General features: G+C 54.3%; 1 protein-coding gene across 3 annotated transcripts in view; it reads right to left on the bottom strand.

Annotated features, from left to right (window-relative positions):
* Ltbp4 (latent transforming growth factor beta binding protein 4) overlaps positions 1-18907 on the bottom strand; it is a 28740-nt gene extending 9833 nt beyond the window's left edge. Inside the window, exons 1-21 of one of the 3 annotated variants that reach the window (XM_052168330.1) lie at positions 18612-18907; positions 15386-15577; positions 14828-15075; positions 14632-14734; positions 14200-14274; positions 13984-14106; positions 13315-13479; positions 12756-12905; positions 12433-12630; positions 11840-11971; positions 11633-11758; positions 10861-10986; positions 10213-10455; positions 9497-9622; positions 9288-9407; positions 8137-8265; positions 7805-7930; positions 7283-7405; positions 7014-7145; positions 4734-4865; positions 4521-4646 (exon numbers count right to left, since the gene is read on the bottom strand). In XM_052168330.1, the coding sequence (XP_052024290.1) occupies positions 4521-4646; positions 4734-4865; positions 7014-7145; positions 7283-7405; positions 7805-7930; positions 8137-8265; positions 9288-9407; positions 9497-9622; positions 10213-10455; positions 10861-10986; positions 11633-11758; positions 11840-11971; positions 12433-12630; positions 12756-12905; positions 13315-13479; positions 13984-14106; positions 14200-14274; positions 14632-14734; positions 14828-15075; positions 15386-15577; positions 18612-18861 (3145 nt within the window). In that variant the 5' untranslated portion in view covers positions 18862-18907. The remainder of the gene's footprint in view (positions 1-4520; positions 4647-4733; positions 4866-7013; positions 7146-7282; positions 7406-7804; positions 7931-8136; positions 8266-9287; positions 9408-9496; positions 9623-10212; positions 10456-10860; positions 10987-11632; positions 11759-11839; positions 11972-12432; positions 12631-12755; positions 12906-13314; positions 13480-13983; positions 14107-14199; positions 14275-14631; positions 14735-14827; positions 15076-15385; positions 15578-18611) is intronic. The other 2 variants (XM_052168323.1, XM_052168336.1) reach the window with 2 other exon arrangements.
* Between the last annotated feature and the right edge of the window lie 5534 nt (positions 18908-24441).

Genomic DNA, 24441 nt, shown 5'->3' with positions numbered 1-24441 from the left:
CAGGGCTATACAGAGAAACCCTGTCTCAAAAAAACCAAATCCAAAAAAAAAAAAAAAAGAAAGAAAAAAAATAACCCTTTAAATATAATGGATATCTATTTCTATATATCTCAATAGACATATATCTCAATATGTATATGTCTTTTGATATTTGGCTCTCACTGTGTAGCCCTGGATCACCATGTAGACCTGGATGGCTTCGAACTTGTGCAATCCTTCTGCTTCTGCCTTCCGAGTACCAGGATTATAGGGATGAGCCACCACTGCAGGCTTTCTGTTCTTATTGTTTCATTAAAAAAAAAAGACCAAACCAACCCCGACCCACAAAACAGAGAGAGACAGAGAGACAGAGAGACAGAGACAGAGAGGAAGAGAAGAGAGAAGAGGAGAGAGAGGAGAGGAAGGAGAGAGAGGAGAGGAAGAGAGAGAGAGAGAGAGAGAGAGAGAGAGAGAGAGAGAGAGAGAGAGAGAGAGAGAGAGAGAGAAGTACAGGCCACCCTCAGACTTGTAGCAATGCCCCAGCTTCAGTGTCCTAGGGGCTTGCACTAGACACATGCACCATTATACCTGGCTCACAATGGAAATTTTTAAAACATGTGCTTCTGTGTGTGTTTCCATGTGTTTGTATTTGTGCCATGGTTCCGATGGAGACCAGGAGAAATTGCCGGACCGGGGAACTGGATTAGAGCTGACTCTGAGCTACCCCGTGAGTGCTGGGAATTAAATCCCGTTCCTCTGGAAGAGCAGCAAGGACTCCTAACTGCTGAACCGACTCTCCATCCCCTAGCACCGATATAGCTTAACAGCCCAGACTCTGTTGTCTACTTCTCTTCTAGTTAGAAACCCTAACTTTCCCTTGGGAATCCCCGGAGCTTCCAAGTCCGCCCCATTGCATCCTGGGTACAGCCAAGTCTCCACTGGGGCAGAACGAATCAGGTTCCAGCGATTCTGCCGGTCAGAGGCAGGCAATGACCTCATCATGCCAATCAAAGCCTAGAAAGTCTTGAGACTTTCTAGGTCTCCTCCTTAGCCGTACAGCTGCCAGTCTGAGGCTGTGAGCCCAGAGCTAGAGCCACCTGTCACTGCCTAAAAACAAACCCAGCAGAGAGAGCGAGAGAGCGAGAGAGCGAGAGCTTTGCTGCGGTTCTTGGCTCTGCTTACATCTGCACTCACAGGCTCTGCCATTTTAACTCCTCCTGATCCTCTTAGCTGTTTTGTTATTAAATTTTGTTTTATGTGTGCATGCCTGCCTGCATGTATGTATGTATGTATGTATGTATGTATGTATGTATGTATATCACATGAGTGCCTGATGCCCTTAGAGGTCAGAAGAGGGCACCATATATTTTGGAACAGGAGTTACAAACAGTTGTGAGTCACTTTGTGGGTGCTGGGAAGTGAAGCCGGTTCTCTTCAGGTGCAGCAAGTGCATTTAAAGATGTATGTATTTTATCCAGACAGTGGTGGTGCACACCTTTAATCCCAGCACTCAGTAGACAGAGGTAGGCCGATCACTGAGTTAGAGGCCAGCCTGGTCTACAGAGTGAGTTCCAGGACAGCCAGGGCTAAGGCAACCAGGGCTATCCAGAGCAATCCTGTCTTGAAAACAAAAACAAATAAGTATTTTGCTGGGCATAGTGGCACAAGTCTTTAATCCCAGCACTCAGGATGCTGAGACAGGTAGATCTCTGTGAGTATGAAGTTAGCCTGATCTACATAGTGAGTTTCTGGCTTGACAGGTATGAGGTAAGACACTGTGTCAGAGAAAACAACACACATGTAAACACATTGGGGGGGGGGGAAGGACTCTGTGGTTAAGAGCACTTGTTCTTCTGAAGATCCAGGCTCAGTCTCTGAACCCAGTTGGCAGCTCACAACAGTTTATACATCCATTTCCAAGGGATCTGACACCCCTTCCTCCAAGGCCATTGGGCACACATATACTACACAAACACTTGAGAAATACACACACACACACACAATAAGTAAATCTTGATTACACATATGCATGCACACACACACACAAGACAGGGTTTCTCTGTGTAGTCCAGGTTGTCCTAGAACTCACTCTGTAGACCAGGCTGGCCTCAAACTCATAGATCTACCGGCCTCTGCCTGTTGAGTGCTGGGATTTAAGATGTGTGCCACCACCGCCCAGATATATATTATTTTAAAATCAAGTACAAATGTTTGTGTGTTTGTGTGGGTATGCGTCCATGAGTGCAGGTAGGCGCCCTCAGAGGCCAGAGATGACAGGCCCCTCAGAGCTGGAGTTAGGGGTTCTGAGCCTCCTCACGTGGGTGCTAGGAGTCAAACACAGGCCCTCTAAAATAGCAGCACATGCTATTAACTGCTGAGCCACTTCCCCGTCCATCCTTCCTTCTTATGACTCCTCAGTTCTCTTTTTGGGAATAAAGGCTGGTGGTGATGGAGCTCAGTGGTAGAAGGCTTAACTAGCATACGTAGACCCAGGCTCCATCGTCACCAATGCAAAAAAGGGAGGGGGGGAGAGGGAGAGGGAGGAAAAGTGAGGGAATGACAGGGAGAGTCGGGGGAGAGAGAACAAATCAGGAACAAAACCAAGTAAATCCACTGAGAACTGTTAGTTAAGGCCAGTCTGCGCTGCACAGTAAGAACTGTCTCAGCCCCTATTCCCCTCCCCCTCACCAAAAGAAGGAAAATAATAAAGTCTGTGTTTGCAGTTGTGAGATGACAAGGAAGGTATATGGCTGCCAAGTCTAATGACCCGAGTTTGATGCCCAGGGACCCACATGGTGGAAGGAAAGAACAGACTCGCACAATTTGTTTTCCACCCTCTGGGCCTCTAATTAAAATATCTGTAAAGACACACGGCGAACTCTCATTAAGGATGTGCAGAATGAAGGCTGGCTTGGATAATAATTCCAGCACTCAGGAGACAAGGGCAGGCGGATCACCGAAAGCTGCCGGCCAGCCTGGTCTATGCTGCGAGGTCAGAACCAGCCAGTGCTACACTGAGATTCTTTTTCCAAAACAAAAACCCCACGAATGTGTCCTGATGCCTAGTCACATTCATGTCTGGACAAATGAGGGGGTCAGCATACTAAAATAATAGCCACGGTGACCGTGGTGGTGATGGTAGGGTGCCCCTACATCTACAGCATGGGCTGGAGGGCTGCGCCCACAATTCTCTCTATTTTCTGTGTGTAGAAATGCTCTGTCAGATCTGGTGGTCTAGAGCTGTACTGCTAGCTACTAGGGAGGTTGAGGCAGGAGTTTCTGACATCCAAGGCCTGCCTCAGCTGCATAGGGAGTTCAAGTCCAGCTCCAGCAATCTAGGTTCCCTGTTTCTCAAAATAAAATGTAAAATTAGAGGGCTGGAGAGATGGCTCAGCGGTTAAGAGCACTGACTGCTCCTCCGAAGGTCCTGAGTTCAAATCCCAGCAACCACATGGTGGCTCACAACCATCCGTAATGAGATTTGATGCCCTCTTCTGGGGCGTCTGAAGACAGCTACAGTGTACTTACATATAATAAATAAATAAATCTTTTTTTAAAAAAAATGTAAGATTTTGGCTGGAGCTGGGTGTGATGACACACCTGTTATCTCAGCACTTCAGAAGTGGAGGCAGGAGGATTTAAAATTGAGGCCATTCATGTCTACACTTTGGGATCAAGGCACAAGACCCATCCCCTTGAAGAAAACAGTCAAAGAACAAACTAAAAGAGTTCAGGATGTGATTTCATTAAGAGAAAAAAATTTAACACACTAGCACACACACACACACAAACACACACACACAACTTACACTGGACAGTGGCGGCGCACGCCTTTAATCCCAGCACTTGGGAGTCAGAGGTAGGCAGATCCCTGAATTGGAGGTTACTACACTACAGAGTGTGTTCTAGGACAGCCAGGGCTACACAGAGAAACCCTTTCTCAAAAGCAAAACAAATAAACAAGCAAAACTAATTGAGGGTTTTGAGAGACTTTTGGTTCAGTGATTCAGAGCACTTGCTGCATCTTGTAGATGACCCACGGTTCAATTCCCACCACCCACATGGTGGCTCACACCGATCTCTATAACTCCAGTTCCAGGGTATCCAATGTCCCCTTCTGACCCTCATGGGCACCAGGCACAAACATGGTACCCATAAATATATGTAGGAAAACACTCATAAAATAAAACAAATAAATCGTAACCTAAACCAAAACAAAAAAGCAAAAACTAATTGACTAAGGTCACTTGATCTTTCTGTTTGGAGACGAGGGTAATACTCTATCACCTAGACTAGCTTGGAACTTGCTATGTAGCTCAGGCTGGCCTCGAACTCATAATCATCGTCTTGTTTCTGCCTCCCAAATATTAGCATTACAGAAGTGAGCTACCAGGCCTGGCCCTACAGGACAGTTTTAACTTTTTATGTCTCAGGAACACTTAGGTTCCAAGAACTAATTCTGCAACTCTAGAACGTTCATTTCTCCCCGAGAGCAGAGAAGGGTGGGGCTGGACCAGCCTTCTCCCCTTCTGGTCCCTTACCCACGCAGTGACGTCCGTCCCGTGCCCCCTCGTAGCCTTGGTCACAGACGCACTGGAAGGAGCCGGGCAGATTCTGGCACATAGCATGGGCGCCGCAGAAAGACCGGTTCCGGCACTCATCCACATCTGCAAACACCAACAGGCCGCTTCAGTAAGGCCATGTCTAAACCTCTCACGCCCTTCACAGCCCCGGACTACCCCGCGAACACTCACCCTGGCACCCGCCCCCTGGTGTAGGCTGATAGCCAGGGTCGCAGGCTGGCATGCAGTGGTACGAGCCAGGGGTGTTCTCGCAGCGCTGGGCACCGCAAATCGCAGAGCCGTATTCTCGGCACTCGTCCACGTCTGCAACAGAGTGGGGGCGGGGTGTCAAAGGCCTGAGATTGGGGCGGGGAGGGCGGGGTTTGCTAATGCCACTTCTAGTCGCTAAGATTGAGAAAAGTCCCTGGGCTTGGTTAGTCTAGTACCTCTTTTTTTTTGGGGGGGGGGGGTTGGGTTTTGGGTTTTTCGAGACAGGGTTTCTCGGTGTAGCCCTGGCTGTCCTGGAACTCACTCTGTAGACCAGGCTGGCCTCGAACTCAGAAATCCGCCTGCCTCTGCCTCCCAGAGTGCAGGGATTACAGGCGTGCTCTTAAGTCCCTAATGCAATTTCTCAAACAGTTCAACAGGGCCCCACCTCAGGGTCTTGGCTCACACGGTTCTCTCTGCTAGATATGTCTCCACAACTATGTGTATCACACCGCCCCTCTCCTCATTCACCGGCACAGCAAAGTCCAGCCCTCTTACTCCGCCTCCCTGAGCAATGTCCTTGTCGCAATGCCCCGCCATGTCTGCTCATTTATTTTTTTCGCTTTTTGTTATTGTCGAGAATTTCACATGAGTACTGTATTTCCATCATTTTCCACCTATGCCTGTCCCCTGACTCCCTTCCTTCCTTCCTTCCTTCCTTTTTTTTTTTTTTTTTTTTGAGACTATACAGCCCTGTCTGACCTGGAACTCATTCTGTAGACCAGGCTAGCTCAACTTCTCTGGAGATCTGAGATTAAAGCCATAAGCCTCCATGCTCAGCTTATTTTTCTTCAATTTTAAATTGTTTCTTTTAGAGACAGGATGTCATACAGACAAGGCTGGACTTGAATTCCATGTAGCCAAGGGTAACCTTAAACTCCTCCTTTTGTCTCCACCTCCCAATTACTGGGATTGTAGAAACAGTGCCACTACACATATTACCCTCCTTTAAAAATAAAGATTTATTTATGTATGTTATGTATGTAAGTACACTGGTACCCTCTTCATCCAAACCAGAAGAGGGCGTCAGATCCCATTACAGATGGCTGTGAGCCACCATGTGGGTGCTGGGAATTGAACTCAGGACCTTTGGAAGAGCACTCAGTGCTCCTAACTGCTGAGTCTTCTCTCTCTAGCCCCTATCATTCTCCTTTTAAAGTTAGCATTTTTTTAAATTTAGGGTCTAATGTAGCTGAGGCTGGCTTCATGTTTGCTATGAAGCCAAGGATGGCCCTGAACTTCTCCTCTTCAGCTTCTAACACCCAAATGCTAGGATCACAGGACGGCACTGGGTTTATGCATTTATCCCGCGTCTAACCCAGGGCATCGTCCATTTGAGGCACGGACCCTACCAGATGTGGGACATTCTCAGTCTCATACCCTCTTTATTAAGCCTGGGCTTTAAGCTGGGCATGGGGGGCATATGCTTGGAATTCAGCACTTGGGAGTCAGAGATGGGTGCTCTGGTGTGTGACTAAAATTCAGCACTAGGAGGCTGAGACAGGAGGAATGCTGTAAGTTCCAGTTCCAGGCAAGAGTATCCTACAATAGTGAATTCCAAGCCAGCCATGTCTACACACACACACACACACACACAGACACACACATACACACACATACATACACACACACACATACATACACACAGATACACACACACACACACTCAGATACACACACAGATACACACACATACACAGACGCGCGCGCGCGCGCACACACACACACACACACACACACACACACACACACACCATATTAGCTCAAGGATCCTGCTGTGCCCTCAAAGTCTGGCACCAGCAACTGCTTACTGAGCTTTTTGTAATGAATGATTAAGGTCTGAGGAAGTGAGATTTTCGTGAGTTAGCCAACTAGGAAGGGAAATGCAGCCCATAATAATTTTGTTTCATAGGTTATAGAAAATATTGATTCATCCTGCACCACGTCCCTCTAAATATATTAAAATGGTTCAGTAACAGGAGGGCTTCTAACTTGTCCCGATTCCTGATAAGAAAGCTCCCGCCCACCAAAGAAAATGCATGTGAACAGCAGGGGCTAATTTTCCCCAGAGAACACTGAAGGGAGAAAGGGAGTGTTAGCCGTGGGAACCTCTCCTTCCAGGTTTTTGAGACAGAGAGCTCTTTCCTGATTTCCAGGGGAGAGGGCTCCCACAACCAGCCACAGGTTTTAGAGGATCGGTCTTACCATCACAGGTGCCCTCAGGGCCAGGGTGGTAACCCGGATCGCAGTCCCGCACACAGCGGTAGGAGCCAGGAGAATTTTCACAGCGCTGAGACCCGCACAGGGCAGGTCCCCGTTCACGACACTCGTCAATGTCTGAGGACCAGGCCATATGAACCAAACAGGTTAGACAAAGAGGATCAGGAGGGTCGGGAGGGAGAAGTGGAGGAGAGGGTGAATAAGGAAAGGGTGGGGGAGCAAACAGGAAGGGTGTAGGGGAGGAGGCCTCTCACCCAGGCAGGAGGCAAGGTCAGGGCCGGCGCGGTGTCCAGGAGGACAGATGCACTCGAAGGAGCCGTCAGTGTTGGTACAAATGCCGCTCTGGCAAAGATCCTCCTCGCTGCACTCGTCCACGTCTGCAGGACAGGGCATCCGAAACCCAGGCCCACCACCTCCTCCTCTGCTTAACATCCCAGGCCACACCCCTTCAGTTCTCCCGGCCCAACCTTCCAAGTTCCGAAACCTCAAAGGAAGACCTCACCTAATCTGCTTCAGGCCCCACCTTTTTTGCAAGCCCCGCCTCCTGCCAGAGGTCTTTTCCAACCACTATCCAGCCGCCAGCTTCCAACTTTTCCTGAGTATCCTGTTTCCTCCATGATTGCGCCCTCCAGGCCTCCCAAAAGCTATACCCCAGTATCCATATAGATTCCCCCAAACCCTCAAAAAAATCCAGAGTCCCCTTTCTGCCCTCCTTCCCTTCTCCTTTTCCTGCTGTAAGCCCACTCTTTCCACTCAGATACGGCCTGGGGACTGACCCAGACAAGATGCTCCGCGAGGTCCAGGCCGGTAGCCAGGGGCACAGGTACAGGTAAAGGAACCATCCGTGTTGAGGCACTCTCCGTGGGGGAAGCAGAAGTCGCCTTCCAGACACTCATTTATGTCTAGGGTACGCAAGAGTCAGGCTTGTGCCATTGGTCTCCCGAAGTAAGCCCCACCCATAATGTTGTAACCCTGACACCCAAGTTGCAACCTTGAAGACTTAAGTTTCCCTGAAAAATCCTTTCTTAGTCCATTTTACATCTCTAATGGGCTTTGCTCAAGAATCCAGGCACTATTCCCAGACCCTCTGGCTGGCTGGCTAACTCACCTGCACAAGGCCCGGGTTGACCAGATGGCGCCCGGTAACCTGTCGAGCAGCTGCAGTGGAAGGAGCCTTGAGTATTTGTGCACTGGCCGTGGAGACCGCAAGGGGTGCCGGAGCTGCATTCGTCCACATCTGTAACAGTGGGTTAGGGGTTCAGAAGGGAACCACTGGAGCACACGGGTTGGTGGGAATGAAAGGAAAAGGTCTTGAGTAAAGAACAGAGTACTCCGGGATTAAGAAGTGCTGTGGATCTGGGTATCTGATCTCTACCGGGATTCCTGGCATCAGGGAAAGAGACTCCAGACTGGCAATGGGGATCAGAAATTGCGTTAAGGGATGAGTCCAGGTATTATGAACTACATCATTCGGTAAGATTCTGCTTAACAAGTGGGGCGGTGGTGGCGCACGCCTTTAATCCCAGCACTTGGGAGGCAGAGGCAGGGGGATTTCTGAGTTCGAGGCCAGCCTGATCTACAGAGTGAGTTCCAGGACAGCCAGGGCTATACAGAGAAACCCTGTCTCGAAAATACCCCCCTCCAAAAAAAAAAAAAAAGATTCTGCTTAACAAATGTGTCAAAGTCAGCTAGAGTAAGGGGTTACAGACTGATGTCAGGCGTGAGTATCGGGGTCAAGGATCATGGACCCAATTAAGTTCTAGGGAAGAGATTTTGAGAAGGGATGCAAATGGATGGTGAACCAGGGGAAAAACTGGTCGGAATTATAGGAATTTTTGGTTTTCGTTTGTTTTGGTTAAGATAAAATGGCACAATAAAATGTAGGGTCATGGGCCACACTTAAGGCCTGGAAACAGTGTGGGTCCAGAAATGTATTTTTGTTGAGAGTCAAGGTCAGTGATTATTAGGAAGCGTCATGGTTAGCTCTAAAATGCTCCTGCAGAACCGCATGTTCCTAAGCTACACAGTCAGGAGGCGTCACCCATGGTTAGGAAGAAGGTCAAGTCAAGGACTTCCGGTCTGGTGGGACATGAAGCAAGAGTCAAACTTAGGAGTCCCGGTTCATGTAAAGGGACTGAGGTCCAGGTCCCAAATTATGAGTCAAGTTAGGGTCATGGATCAGATCAAGGGTCAACATCTGGGTGAGCAGGGTTAAGATACAGGGTTAAGGTCCCAGGTCCCAGCGAGGCCTGATCTCACCAGTACATCTGCCGCGGTGCAGGTGGTGGCCGACAGGACAGGCCCGGCACTGGAAGGAGCCAGGTGAGTTCACACACTCCTGCCCAGGACACGCTAGGTGGTTCTCGCACTCATCCACGTCTGAGAAGCAAGGGGGGGAGAGCAGCCTTGAGGAAGTGGCCCCAGGCCTCCTCACCCACCCACACTCCTCCCTCCCTCCCCGGCCTCACCCTCGCACTCGGAGCCCGCAGCGTTGGGTTGGAAGCCTGTAGGGCAGACACACTTGAAGCTTCCTTCCGTGTTCTCACAGCGGCCATAGGCACAAGGCGAGGGGCTCCGGGCACATTCATCCACATCTGGGCAGAAGAGGCCAATCAAGTTGAGGAATTGGCCCAGGCCCCTCCCCACTGCCATCCCTACCCACCCACCCCCAACATTCCACAAGGTCTCACAGGGTAGCCCAGGCTAGCCATAATTCAAACCAGTCCTCTTGCCTCGGGCACCTGCATCAAGCCTAAAGGCTAGAGGGCGACCCACAAGGTGGAAGGAGTGGACTGATTCCAGTCTGTTGTCCTCAACCTACGCACTGGCATAGTGGCCCGGGCCCACCCACCGTCTCCCTCAACCCCCTGTATAAACAAATAAATGTTTCCTTTTTAAGTTTAAATAGGAGGAGGGACAGGCATTGGTTCTAGGTGGACACCCTTAATACTCAGGAAGCAGAGGCAGGGGGATCATTAGTTCAAGGCCACTATGTGAGGGACAGGTCCGTTCTCAGTTGGGAAAAAAAAAGACAGAATTCAGCCAGACCTTCCCAGGTTTCTCAATACTCTACTGACCCAGCCTCTGTCCCAGAGCCCATCCTAAGGCCTCTACTCCCAAGCAATGTCTCTCTCCATCTCCCCAGAGAGCCGCGGCGCTGCAGGCTTGGGTCCAGCACCCTCACCTTGGCAGGGGGCCCCTGGTCCTCGGGACCGGAAGCCAGCTGGGCAGGCACAGTGGAATGAGCCCGCGGTGTTGTCGCAGCGGCCTGGCCCGCAAGGCGGAGGCTGTTGGGCACATTCATCCACATCTTCTTCACACGACGAGCCACGGAAGCCAGCCGGGCAAACGCAGCGGAAAGAGCCGGGCAGGTTTTCGCACACCCCACGGCCACAGAGGCCCGGGTTCTGGGTGCATTCGTCCACATCTACATGGAGCAAAGAATATTCCGGGGTGTCCGGCGTGAGTCACCCCCCACACCATGCCACATTCTGCAGGAGCTTCATTCTGACTCTGGTTGGTTCCTGGAATTCTGCCTCTTGGGTATCCATGAATTGGGCTACATTTGTCTTCCATAAATCAGCCCCCCTTCCCAATAACTCACACCTCCATCCCTTCTCCATCTGTTTTTCCGTTCTTCATGATCCAGGCCCCTTCTGTTTTGCAACCCTTGGCCTCTCCATCCGATCCAGGTCACCACATGTGGCTCTCGGATCCTGCTCTATGTCCCCCGTGAGTAAGCTGTCTTTTGTCCCCATTGCTTGGCTTCTCCAACCTCATCGCTACCTTCCCCTTACACCCTCTTTCTTTCTGTCCCCTCCAAGCCCCTCACCCTGGCAGCTGGCTCCATGCGGTGCTGCCTGGTACCCGGCGGGGCACACACATAGGAAACTGCCTGGCGTGTTCTCGCAGCGCCCGCGGTCACACGGCGGCGGCACGCGGCGGCACTCGTCCACATCTGTGAGCAGAATCCAGAGGCTAGAACTGGGGCAGACACTCAGTCCCTGAGGGACGAAAGGCCAGGAGCAGGAGGCAGGACGAGGGCGAGGCGAAGCTAGGACAAGAGCTAGCCTGGGGCGGAACCAAAGAAGTGGGCGGAGCTAGGGCGGGTAGGCTTAAAGGGAAGGCGGAGCTCGCATCCAGAGGTTAGAACGAGGGCTAGTTGGGACCCAAGCTGAGAGTAAGATTGTGGGAGGGAGCAAATTTGGGGAGGGCAGGACCTGGGCAAGGGCAAGGACGGAAAAGGAATCTTTGAGGATCAAAGGAAGAAAAGGAAGGCAGAGTCGGAGCCAGAGAGGAAAGGGTAGTTTGAGGCGAGAGCTGGAGTGGAGTCAGGGGTCGCTGTCAGATGAACTGCAGAAATTGTAGAACTCAGACGGTGCCTGGGGGCGGGAGCTACTCCAGGATAGGGAGGGCGGGGCTAGGGCAAAAGCCAGGCCACAGGGAAAGGAGGGGCCAAATTAGGTGCAGAGCAGGGGTGGGGCCTAGCTGATCTTGGCCAGGGTGTTGTGATCTAGAGGGACCGGCAAGGGAGCAAAGGAGCCGGCAAAGAAAAGACCCAAGTAGGGGGTGGAGCCTGGGCCCTAGAGGGGCGGGATTCTCACCCAGGCACTCGGCAGCCCGCGGGCCTGCTCGGAAGCCCGTGCCGCACACGCAGCGAAAGCTGCCTGGTGTGTTCTCACAGCGCCCGGGAACACAGGGGGTGGGGACGCGGCGACATTCATCTACGTCTGAGGGCACAGAGTAGGCTAGTTACGTGCTGACCCTCCGTCTGAGCCCCGACTACGCAGAATCCCTTCTGCCCAGCTCACCAATGCAACGAGTGCCCTGGGGGCCGAGCCGGAAACCTGGGTCGCAGGCACAGGTGTAGCCGCTTGGCCGAGGAACGCAGCGTCCAGGACCACAAACCTGGGGGTTTCGCTGGCACACGCTGGAAGAGGGACCTGGAGGAGCCAGTCAGCCAGGTTCCCACAAGTCTGAACTTTTCGTCCCTTCTACCCCAGAATACTGCCCTTAGTTCCTCTAAGATACCTTCATGAGTGTCGCCTCGCCAAGTCTAATCTTCGAGATCATGTTGTCATTTACTCTGAGAGAGCCTCATCAACTCTGCCTGAATCCACCCTCAAAGACACTCACCCCATGACTCAGAAGTATTTTCTTGAAACCTCCCATGATGCCCATTTTACAGGATAAGAACTGGTGCCTCGGGATGCAACTGTTTGTTTGTTGAGCAGAGAACTGGAAGCCAGCTGTGACTCTAGTACCTGAGGGACCCACTACCCAAACTCTCAAATTCTTGCCTCTCCCCACACTTCCTTATCTCTTCCCCAACGCCTTCACCCAGAGGCCTTTCCCCACCGAAATTCACAGTATTTCGGCTACCACCCTCAGATTCCTATGGCACCTGATTCAGGAATCTCTGGACCGGTCCAAGAAGGGATACTGGGCAGGGGAAATTCAGGCCGAGGCCGGGATTCAGGCCGAGGCTGGGGATCAGGCCGAGGTCGAGATTCAGGCCGAGGCCGGGGTTCAGGCTGAGGCCGGGGTTCAGGCTGTGGCCCAGGGTCAGGGCGGGGCTCAGGTCGCCGCGTAGGCAGAAAGCCTGGTAAAGAAAGAGCATCTGTATAGGGATCTAAATTTGGATGTGTTTGCTCCTCCACTTCGTTTCCTGTCGGCTTCTCGCAGCACCTGGGAAATGGCACCCCCTCCGTCTGGGTTTCAGCTAACCTGAAGGTGGCCGAGGGGTAGCTGGTGGAGCACGTGGTTGGTTGAAGGTCACTCGAGGTGGATCCGGGTTTAGGGGTCTGGTGTTGTAGCGGAGGTCAGAAGCAGAATAGTGGTAACCAGGGCCAGCTGGGCAGATCTCCCGGAAACCCTCTGAGAACAAGGCGAGGAGAGGGCAGAGGAGGCGACCAAAGGAAATCTTGTGAGTTGTAAGTAGGCTTTGGCTGGGAACAGAGCTTGGTCTGAGGTAGTGTCAGGAGTCTGACTTATATGCTGATGGAGTAGTGTACCGACCAAAGAAGCCAATGGTGGAGCTGCGAGAGCTTTCCTCCTTAGGGATGGTGGCCCAGTGCTCTGGTCAGCCTAACTTTAAGGTTGTACGTCTCAGGGGTGGGCGTGGCTAAGGATGGAGGAGAAGCCCAGGATTGATGAAGCCTTTGGGAGGGCGGCCGGCGGAGGCTCTGCCAGGTACTGCCAACTTTAGAGGCAGAAGGCGGGGCCTACGACTACTACGGTCTCTGTACATCTGTCAGGAAGGGATGGGTTGGAAGGGCTTGCTCACCTGAACCGTAAGGTGGGCAGAGCTGGCAGCCTCGGCCCCAAGCCTTGCCCACGCGGCTACAGCAGCAGATCTGTTTGGTGATATTTCGAAGAATAGGCAGCGAGCATCCGCCATCGTGGAGCACCCGGTAGCAGGGGCCCTTTGCCTCTGAGATCACGTGTTGGGCTGGGGGATGGGAAGAAATTCTTCAGGGGTGGTGGGAAGTACAGCAGTTCTCTCTCTCTCTCTCTCTCTCTCTCTCTCTCTCTGTGTGTGTGTGTGTGTGTGTGAATGCCCCCCCTTGAGAATTTAGTGGGTAAGTGGGAGGGGCATCTAGGGAGATCTCAGGGAGAGCCCAGAGTGCCCAGGGTTTGAAGTAAGGCATAAATGAGAATCTGCATATAAGAATCTGACCGCTGTCTAGAGAATTTGGCGGTCTGAAAGGAACTCAGGATTCTGGGAGTCTGAGGGAGTTGGTTGTGAGCAGTTAGAGAGCTGGAGGTGGGGCGACTGAAATCAGTGCAGAGATCCTAAGGTCCAGAATAAACCCCCAAGGGGGATCTGAAAGTCTAGAAGGGTTTGGAGTATCTGAGGGAATTAAGAATTCAGAAAGATCCTGGGATGTTTTCTAAAGTCATGAGCGATTTAGGAGGCAGCTTCAGAGTCCCGCCCCCTTTCCTGGTGGCTCACAGATGCAGCTGCTGCGGGAAGAGTCCAAGAGGAAACCATCCGGACATACACACGTGTACCCGCCACGAGTGTTGGCACATTCCCCGTGTTGGCAACGCCCACCTGTGGCGCACTCATCCACATCTGCAAGAGTTGAGGGAGGTTTTGGCGAGTCTGGGACTACTAAGTCCCTGGCAGTCCAACCTCGGTTCCCTGCCCTCCTCTGCCGTGCCTTACCTACACAAGAACCATTAACTCTCTCGAAGCCGGCTGGACAAGGTCCATCTGGGCCATTCACTCGGTTGGAGTTCACTGTGGAGAAAGGAGGGATTGGGCACGGACAGGTTGGCAGAGAGATAACCAGGAAGTTCTGAAGAAAGATGAAATGGGAAGGGTTTAAAGGAGTGAAGTGTGGTTTGAACTACCGAGTTAGCCTGACTGCTCAGTAAGGTCGGAGGCTCTCGAAATGCACGGATGAGACAAAGGCACAAAAGCCGTTAGAAACGTGACCGAAATCAGAAAATGAGGAAAATGGACTCGATGGTATGGAAAACCCTAGATAGACATGACCGCCCCAAGGTAGGTAGATATAGCTAGAATGTGTGGTTAGGGTTTATCTGTGCCCGGACGAGAAGAGGCGAGGTTTGGGGACGACCCAGGGCTTCTTACCCAGGTGTTCTGCGCACGGGTGACAATCATGAACACCCCAGGCCAAGCCCTCCCCTCGGCAGCATACTTCCTGCGTCCGGAGCCCGGGCAGCGGCGATGCACACTGTAGAAGAAGTGAGGTGTGAGCGCGCCCCCGCGTGGTGGCATGTTTTAGGGGGTTCCCCCACCCCCACCCCACCCGCCGGCCTCGTCTCACTTCGCTTCCGCGCAGTTCCCTGAAACAGTAACCGAAGCCGGAGGCGTCCGAGTAGCCGTCCTCGCGGGGCGCGCTCTGTGCCAGCACTGTGTAGGGCGCCGCCGCCTCGGCCCGTGCCGCCGCTTCTGCCCTAGCGAGGGCTTCGGGGCTCGCCTCCTCCCAGGGGCCCGACACACGTTCCACTTGGTGCACCACCACCGATGCCTCCTGAGGGTGCTCCACGTGCACACTCACCATCGATGCTACGCCTGAGCAGGGGCAAGAAGGACAATGAGATCGGGCTCTGCCTTGCTAGGAGTAGATTGGAGAGGTGAGCTGAGGGTGGGGTGCTTGATACTGTGGCGCGGGGAGGGGGAGGTTGGGGATGGCATGGTAATGTAACACGGCCTGCAATATTCAGTGATCCTCCTGCCTCTGCATCCCGAGTGGTGGGATTACAGATGGAAGCCACCAAGCCGGCCTTGGGAGGGTATCAGAGAAGGCAACAAACTTGGTCAGAGAATGGTCAGGTTCCCGAGGCAAGCGGAATCTGAGGTCCTTTGGCTAAATTCTCCTCACCGTGTTCGTCATCGCGGTGGTTGGCTAGTGGCATTGTGTAAACGGAGCGGGTGAGGCCCGGCATGGCTGGGGCCGGCGGCCGGGCCCCCGAGGAATGCAATTGGCAGAATTTGCCAGCGAAGTCCGGGGGACAAAGGCAACGATCAGGCTTCACACACACGCCACCGTTGTGACAGATCAAGGGACATAGGACTGAGAAGAAAGCAAGGATACAAAAAATTAGTACTGTGCCTGGCAGACAGCTAACTCAGTCCCCAGCGCTGAGGCGGGGGCCTCAAAGTACATCATCCCACATCTCTCCTTCGTAGGTGACTTTTTCCGTTTGTTTGCTTTTGTTTTAACATAGGGGGCTAATGTAGCCCAGACAAGCCTCGAAAATTCACTATATAGCCAATGCTTTAACTCTTGACTCCTGCCTCCGCTTCCTAATTTTTAAGATTATAGCAGTATGCTACCACAACAACCTTCCCCAAAGCTGGCTGATTATATCGGGTGGGTCAAGTCGCGCGGCTATCACATAGTCCCGCCTTCTAAGTGGGCTCACTCCGCCTCCTCCCTCCATTTCATTCACCTTCCCATTTTCTGGCTGAGTTCCTGAGTTCAAGCCCCGCCCAGACAGTGCTATTCCCGCCCACTGGATATTACCTTCGCTCCCAACAAACCCACAGTTCCCTTTTCTGTCTCAGCTGGAATCCAAAACGTCCAGGCTTTTCCCATTGGCCAGGCGCTCCTTTCTAGTCCCGCCCACATGGCCTTTTACCTGACACTGTTAGCTCCGCCCAACCCAGGTACCTGATAGCCTTATCTCCGCCCACTCACTTCCCTCCCTCTGATTTGCCCTTGGCTCACGCCCCTCCCACTCTTGGGCGAGCTAAGCGCCTTAGCCCCGCCCAGTTCCCCCGCCTACAGCCTGCAGAGTTTCAGCCTTCCCTCCCCCGCCTCCGGTAGCTCCGGGCGGGGCAAGTAGCGGGGACGCGCCTCTACTCCCCTCCGCGCGCCCTCTCCGGGCCCCTGGCCACCTCTGGGCGGGGCACTGCCAGCTGTGCGGCGGGGTAAACAAAGAAAGGGGTGCAGCGGGGCCAGGGCGTCGTCTCCGCATTCCGGACCCTTGGGGAGCCCCGGACCGCTGAGCCAAAGGAGGCCGGACGTGTCTTTCGAGGGCACCCCCCTCCCTTCCTCCCCTGGGACTGCCGAAAACAGCTGGAGACAGCTGCACTCAGGGGAAGGAGGGAGCAGACAGCCCGGGCTGTCCGGGGAGGTGTGTGTGTGATTTTCCGGGCCACGATTGTACAAAAGGAAGCGCAGGGGAGCCACCTCGGTCTAGACGAGTCGGGGGACAGGCATGAGCATGGAGGCAATACTCTTGGGGTTCAAAGACGACCCGTTTTCTAGGAGGCAGGGTGAGGCTAGCTCAGACCAAATCTAGGCTCTCAACCAAGATCCTTTCAAGTCCTTTCGGATAGTTGCCTAGAAAACAGGACTCTCGCACTTTCTGGAGGCGGGGGTGTGGCCCATGTGAGCGAGCTGAGGGCCAGGAGAAGCGGAGTCCGATAGTTTCTATCACCTTAAGACTCACAGGTTGCCGGGACCTTAGGAATCGGTGGAAAGTCTTATTCCTCCCTAGCCAAGGGTCTAGTTGCCCCTGAGTCTTGATTAATGGCCCTCTGTGGATAGGTCTGGGAAGGCTACATTAGAAAGAGAAGAAAAAACAAAACAAAACGAGGCTATCTTGGAAGAGAATCGGGGTGGGGGGCGATGTTGGAGGGGGAGAATTATGTCCACTTAAGGCTCATGCGTCAATGTTTCAGGGGAAGTGAGAAGCCGCCGGGTGACAATATTAGAGTTCTCCTGGGAGGGGCGCAGCCTGGAGGAGTACCTCCAGAGAGGGAGAAGGAACTTCGCTGGAGGAGTTCCTGGAGTGTTTCACCCGGGGTGGAGAGGGACCTTTGGATCCGGTGGCCAAAAACCCCGGATCCTCTGGCGGGAGCGTTAATCCTGGACTCCAGGTACCTTAATGGGGTCCTTTAAATGGCAGAGAAGGGCTCGACCGAGAAGCAAGACTGCAAAAATGGAAGAGTCTCAGATGGGAGGAAGCCACCAAGTTTAGGGATATTTCTTAGTCTCTTGAGTCATTTCCCTGCCTGCTCTCGCTTGCCTACTACAGAGTCCCAGCTCAGCGTGCCCAGACCAGAGGGCTTAACTGCTAAATGGGCAAAACTAACTTCACGTCCCATAACACTAGAAGAACAGGGAGCTAAGGACATAGGGGTCTCGCCGAGGTCAGCCCGCCTTCACATGTCCCTCCTTGTGCCTCCAGGGGCTTGGCACCCGTATGGGCACGGCGCCTGGCACGGGCGAGTTGGGGCTGGGCCGGGAGAGAGTGAAGGAAGGAGGAAGGGGCGGAGAGAGGGAGTGGTAGCGGGCGGGGGCTCGGGCGGGAGATGAGCTCACGCCGGCCGGGTTGGGCTGGCTGGGGGCCAGGCTGGGCGAGTTCTCGGCGCCAGGGGCCCCACTCCCCATTCCGGAGGGCGTAAGGGGTGGGAAGCAAGGAAAATCCGACCCCCCCAGTCCATCCTCACACTCTGGGCTAGCAGGTGGCGCGTCCTCCCGACCTCACCTGAACCCCAGAATGCTCCCCTTGTCTGGAGCAAGCCGAAGCGCAAACCGGTCCCTTCCTCCCCCAGGGGGCGCCTATCTGGATATCGGTCGCACGTGGAACCGCTGTAATTCAGGTCTTGCCGAAAGACACCCCGTCTTTCCTGGGTCTCCTCCCGCTGAGCTCCTCACCCCAAGCAGTCCCATGCCAGACTTTCCTAGTCTTCCCCACTCAAAGACAGACCCAGAAACTTGAGATGTCCCCCGCCCCATGCAACTCTGAAACACATCTTGGTGACCCACTACGCACAATCTCCGAATTTGGGCCCCATCTCAAAAGTTGGCAGATCCCTCAATTCTGAGATCCTCGCCTTGACTGAAAGGGATAAAAGCTAGTCCCAGTCCATTCACGTGGGACACTAGAGTTCCCGCAGGCACACACTGCTCCTGACATCAGCGCCCTGGGGATCCACTCCCCAAACCAGGAATTCAGAGCTCCCTTCTTCCTCAGAGACCCCACGGACTCCCCAGCACTTCTGTACGTGGAATCTGGGCTCCTGCTCCCTTAGGCATTGTCTCCGAGGTCCTCCCTCCGGGCACTCCTCCCTTGGGAGCACCATCCCGCACTCACAGGCGCGGAAGCCGGGTCCCCCCGGGGCCGCCCCGCCGGGCGCGCCGCTGTCCACGCTGGTGGTGTTGCGGGGCGCGCAGGTCGGGGTACAGCGGGAGCCAGTGGGCCCGTGGATGCAACGCAGGCCGCACACGGCGGGGGTGAAGCGCACGCGAAGACGCTCTCGGGGTCGGCCCAGTCCGGGCTGCGGCCCCAGCTGCGCCAGCAGCACCAATAGCGACACCCAGAGCAGCCGCGCGCCGCCCGCCATGGCTGCAGCGCCGCGCTCCACCGCGCCGCCGCCCCAGCCCGCCCGAGGGGCCCGGCCGCGCCCGCCCGCCCGCTCGCCCGCCCGCCCGCCCGCCCGCGGGGGAGGGCGGCCGCGCCCCCGCTCAGCCCCCCCTCCCCATCGCTCCCTCCCGGGCGGCCGCGCGGGGGCGCGTGGGGCTGGGCGCTTAGCCAGAGGCGCGAAGGCTGGGCGCTAGACTCGCAGGGGGAAGGGGAGGGCACCCCCCTCTGCTCCCACCCGTGCTCCAACAAGTGGATGGGGCCTATAGGGTAGCAGCAGGGAAGGGAACAGGTGGGGGCGGGCGGGTTTGCCCCCAGAGAGAGTTGAATCCATTGAGAGGAAATCCATTAGAGTAATGGGGGCCGCATTCGGGGAGCCAGCTAAAGGCTGATCTGACCAGGCACAGGGGAAAGAGGCTTCATCTAGATAGAGGACAAGGATGGCCCGTGTGGACAGCGAGATGGCACATCTGTGGGTGATGGATGAGAAGGGTCGGTTCTCGGGGGCACATAAAGGAATTGGGGCTGAATTCTGGAGAGGAGACTGAGGGTATACCTGAAGAAGCCACATCACACCAAGACTCTACACCTGGTGGCAAAGGTTAGAAGGAATAAAGGCAAGGGCTAGGCTCAGACTGAGGGTGGGGGTCCTCACATCTGGCCTGGGGCTCACATCTGGAAAACTTTAGGACGGAGGGGGATGCATCTGGGCTGAAGGCCACACAGCAGGCGAGGGCTTCTGAGGGTAGCTGAGTCTATAGCGTGCTCTAGTCTGGGGTACCGGGCTGGAGGAAGAGCACGGCCAAGGGAGGGTCTGGCATGTAAGAGGGAAAGGTCTTTGGCCCCCAGCCGTCCCGCAATCTTGGGCATTTTGTGCCCGGGCAGGCGCCAACCCGCACAATCGCTTTTGTTGTCTGGGCTGGTTCAGCCTCGCTCTCTGCTGGGCGAGTTGCCCCCCCTCTTCAGCCACGGGAGCCCGGACGCCTGGCTTCCCGGCCCCACCCCGATGGGTCAGCGCCTTTGGCCTGCGTCTAGTCCTGTCCCTGGCTCACCTCGTACTGCCGGACGCAGGGGTCCCTAGAGGTGGCCGCGTCCTGGGGAGTGGGATGGACCAAGCTTACAATGGGGGACTGGCAGGCGGCGGCAGCACCGTGGGAACCAGACGGCTTTATCTGGCCCGGAACCACCCCCCCTCCGCCCCCTACACGGAGGAAGGGCGGATGTTCTTACCCCGGGCCTGGCCGGCAGGGGCGCGATGTGGGGGCCTTTTTTTCAGCAATGCCCGGGCCCACGGCCCTCGGGGCCGCCTTTGCCTCAGCAGAGCTCTGGCCTCCTGCAAACTAGGTGGAAGGGGTGGAAGAGGCTGTCACTACTATTAAATTAGCTTCCTCGCCTCAAGAAAAAAAAAAAAGCCTCCTAAGCCAGAAACTAAGCCAGGAGTGGGTTTACCCAGCCTTGCCCCCAGCCCTTTTATAGGGAGCAAGGCTTGGGATATCTTTAGAGAAATACTTTCAGAGAAAAGACTATGGACGCAAAAACAGGTATGGAAAGAGAAACCATATGAGATGGATGGGAAAGAAAAAGTAGGAGGGGCTTGGAGACAGAAACAGAGCAAGAAGCAAAAAAACCCAACGATTCAGCCAGGCAAGAAAAAGAATACAGACAATGAGTTAATAGTGAGAGACCTGTGTGTGTGTGTGTGTGTGTGTGTGTGTGTGTGTGTGTCTTGGAAGGGGAATTATATGCTTACGTCAGTGGCTGCCAGTTGAGGGATACCTGTCTCTTCTCCACAGGACTGCGGCTGGGGCTGGGCACTGAAGGGGTTGGGGTCGGGCACCCCCGTAGACCTGTGCACTTGTCAGGTGGGCAGTTCCGGACCCTGCAAGAAGCTTTAGAGACAATCAGGGATTCAGTCGGGAAGCAGGGCTGAGCCTCTATCACCATCCACCTCTTGGTTCTGGATGAGGGGGGGGGGGAAAGGAGACCCCTCATCCTTCACCTATAGAACCCACCTCGGGTGCAGCGACTACTCGCAGGTGTCTGGTCTAGGCAGCAGCGACAGGCAGCCACACTGGAAATAGGAGGGTGGAACTGTTCAGGCCTCGGAACTCCCCCAAGGGAGGGCAGGGGTGGAGGACAGAGGAGAAACCAAGAGAAGACTCAAGGGAATTCCAAGCAGGTAGATATCTTCGCGTGAGGCATGCCTGTGCAACTTGAGGAGACACACTGGTTTAGACTTTCAGAAGTAAAGACCTCAAAACTTATATCTGTATATCTTATGAAGTTATTCATCATCATCGTCATCATCGTCATCATCATCAGAGACAGATTCTCATTATGTAGCTCTAGTTGGCCTCGAACTATCTATCTAGTTGGCCTCATTACGATCCTTATTTTGAGACAAGGTCTAGAATGTACTGTGTAGCCCAGGCAGCCCGCAAACTCACGACCAATCCTCCTGCAACATTCTCCTCTAAAGCTAAAGTTACATACGTAAGCCGCCACGCCAGACTTAAAATGTTTTCAGGAAACATTCAAAGGAGAGTTCGCAGTGAATCTACAAGCCAGGACTGTCTGGGATCTAGAACTCCGCCCACTAATTCGACCAGACTGGAGGCTGACTCCATCCTAATATTGGCCGGTAGGTGGCGCCACACACATACACACACGCAGACCTCGGCGGCTGTGCACTGCGGTGTCGCCTTAGACTGCGGGTCCAGCACAGTGCTGAGGTGGTAGGGATACCGAAGTCCAGGATTGGGAATCCCGTGGCCTGACTTCTATCCAGTTCCCGCCTTTCTAGGAGGTACGTCCTGGGACCAGCGCCTCCTGGTCCTTGAACGTCAATGTCCGAGAAGAAAGGGTCTTTTCCGGATATGTCTGCGCTCCACAGGGTCTCAGAGGCGACCCTTCAGCGGTACTGCCAGAGCGTCGTCACCCAGGGGCCCCCCAGACAAGTCCATTATCCCCAAGTTAAAGGGGGGGTGAGGGATGATAGTGCACGTTCAGGCCCAGAGAGAAAAAGTTTGGAAGATGCTGAGAAAGGGAATCCAAGGCCTGGATCCATTCTAAATGAGTGGGGCTTAGAGGGAGCACAGGCTGCCCCGGGGGAGCCTCCAAGACCCTGGAATCCTGTCGTCATCCCTCCCGTTTTTCCTCCAGGTTAACCCCTTCCCAGCCCCGCCCCCGGCGCGGCTCGGGTTACTAAACGCATTCCCAGAGACCCAGGCGGGAGCGGAGCCCACGGCCTTTGTAACGGTGCGCAGAGCTGCCAGGAGCAGGGCTGGGGTGCTAGGCAGACCGTGTCTCCGATCCTGTCACCCGCAGACGCGATGGGGTCCTATAAACACTGAAATTTATAAGTTATCCTGGATCTTACCACCACATCATTAATAATTCATTCAATCCCGATGAGCTCTGATCTCAGAAAACTAGAAGCGTCAAAAAACCCAGAGGATTCCTTACACAGGTTCCCCCAGTCTCCTTGCCAGCAGCCTATATACGTCTTCCTAATCTATTAGAAGAATCTAGAAGTCTTTATCAATTAATCCAGCTCCCCTAGAAACCCAGAACACGGCGACTTTTCTTTAAGATCTCACCACGACCTTCCAGCACCTTAAAAAAAAACACTCAAGAAACTTGGGGAGCGGAAGGCCAGTTCAAGGGCCCCACCCATCTCTATTATTCTAAGAAAACTCCAAGTCTTACCCGGTATTAACTGGGGTTCTCTCTCCCAATAAACTCGGGAGTTGGCTGGAGCCTTAACCAACGTACCCCTCTGGAGGGACCCCCGCTCCAGTTCCTCAGCGTATCTCGAATCCTAACGACTGCAAAGTAGGGGCTCCCAGTCGATCCGAGAGCTTTGGCCTTAGCATCTTCCTACCAAAAGCAGTTGCTCTGTAGTCGCCTAAATCTGAACGTCTTGCTCCTTCGGGACCACAAGACTTACTGGGTCGAGCACGAGGAAGAAGAGGCTGCAGTGGGCTTACCCGGCCTGGTGGCTCGGGACCACCGCCTTCTCGATGTGGCTGGGGCTGGGGCTGGGGCTGGGACTGGGGCCGCTAGCAGATGTGGCGGCTGGGAGCAGCAGCAGCAGGAGGAGGGGGCAGGGGCCGCCGAGGCCAGGCCGGCGCATCGTGTCGGGTGCAGAGTCCGGCTCCAGGAGGGCAGTGTGTCCAGTGGGTCCGGATCGGCCTGGCCCCGGTCCCGCCCCCTACCCCCGCCCCAGCCAGAGGCCGACTCACTTTCTCCACCGTGCAAGCCTGGGGCTGTGAAACTTCCCGCCAATCAGAGCCCTGCACTGTCAGCGCTCCGAGTGAGGCCAATCGGTAGGCGACATGGGAGGGGTCTAGAGGACAGGTGCCGGGCGGGGTTGCCTGGGCGGGGGAGTTCTCCTGGAGGGGGGACGATTTCAGGAGTTAAGTACAGATTGCCCAGTCTCTCTTGAGCAGAGGTCCCAAGTGACACAAGTACCGAGATGGATGTACAGGGGCCCAGGGCCTCTCAGCTAGACTTCCGCTAGCAGGCCTCACCCTTTGCTCTCTGCTGGCATTTCTGTCAGAATGTAGCTGGCTGCCTAGTGGAACTGATAGATTCCCTGGTACCCACTTCCCAGGCGAGAGACAGTCTCTGCTGATGAATCAAACGTGGTATCACTTCCCAGGGTGAGTGCGAGGCCAGCCTGGGCCACATAACGAGACTCTCCTTCTTCCTCAGTCACGCCAAATCTCAAAGTAATAAGAATTTAGTATTGGAGTGCTAATCTAAGCCCCGACCCAGATGCCATCTTTATGGCCTACATCACGCCTTCCAGGAAGATGGCCCCGTCCATTGTTGTAGCACCACCATCTGCAAAAACTTGTCTTTCCCAAGTTCTACCCTTCTGTGAATCCAGGCTACGCCCTTCACCAGACAGCTCCCAGGAGACTGCGCAGTTCTGCCCCTCCCACACCCGTCTCTGCCTTGGTCCCTAGAAGACAGCAGAACCACTTCCCGGCCTGACTCCTAAAAGTCTCCCCCCAACAACCCTTACTAACCCAGAATAATAATACGCTTTTGTTATTGAGGACCTCTAATCTCCCCTTTCTGGGTAAGGAGGGGCACAAGCTACAGGAGACACTAAGTCCACCCTCGTCCCTTCGGTGGGCTCCAGACTTCAAGCCCTGCCCACAACTTCCAAACGCAGAGGGCCCAACCCCTTCCCTTCACGGTAAACTCGAGTTCCGGCCTGGCATGGTAGTGTAAGTCCCCTAAAGACAGCACTGGGGAGGCAGAGCCGGGTAAGCGTCGGGCCAGCTTGGTCTAAGAGCAAATTCTAAGCCATCTAGGGTGCAGAGCAAGAACCTGTTTCAAACAAACAAGCAAAACCTCAAATTCCCACCCTGTTTTCTCAGCCTCACAAACCCCTAGTGCTTCGGGCAGAGAGGAATGGGATTAGCTTTTACTTAGAATACCAAACCCCACGCTTCCCGTGATGCTCCACTTCTGGGTTTAGAATGTCATTTCTCAACAGTTCTATTGTGGTCCGCCCCCCCAACACCCCCCCCCCCGCCCTGAGTTTGCT

Source organism: Apodemus sylvaticus, chromosome 1, assembly GCF_947179515.1.
Source record: "Apodemus sylvaticus chromosome 1, mApoSyl1.1, whole genome shotgun sequence".
Classification (NCBI taxonomy): domain Eukaryota; kingdom Metazoa; phylum Chordata; class Mammalia; order Rodentia; family Muridae; genus Apodemus; species Apodemus sylvaticus.
Note: the sequence above shows the minus strand (reverse complement) of the source record. Positions and strands in the feature narration are given on the sequence as shown.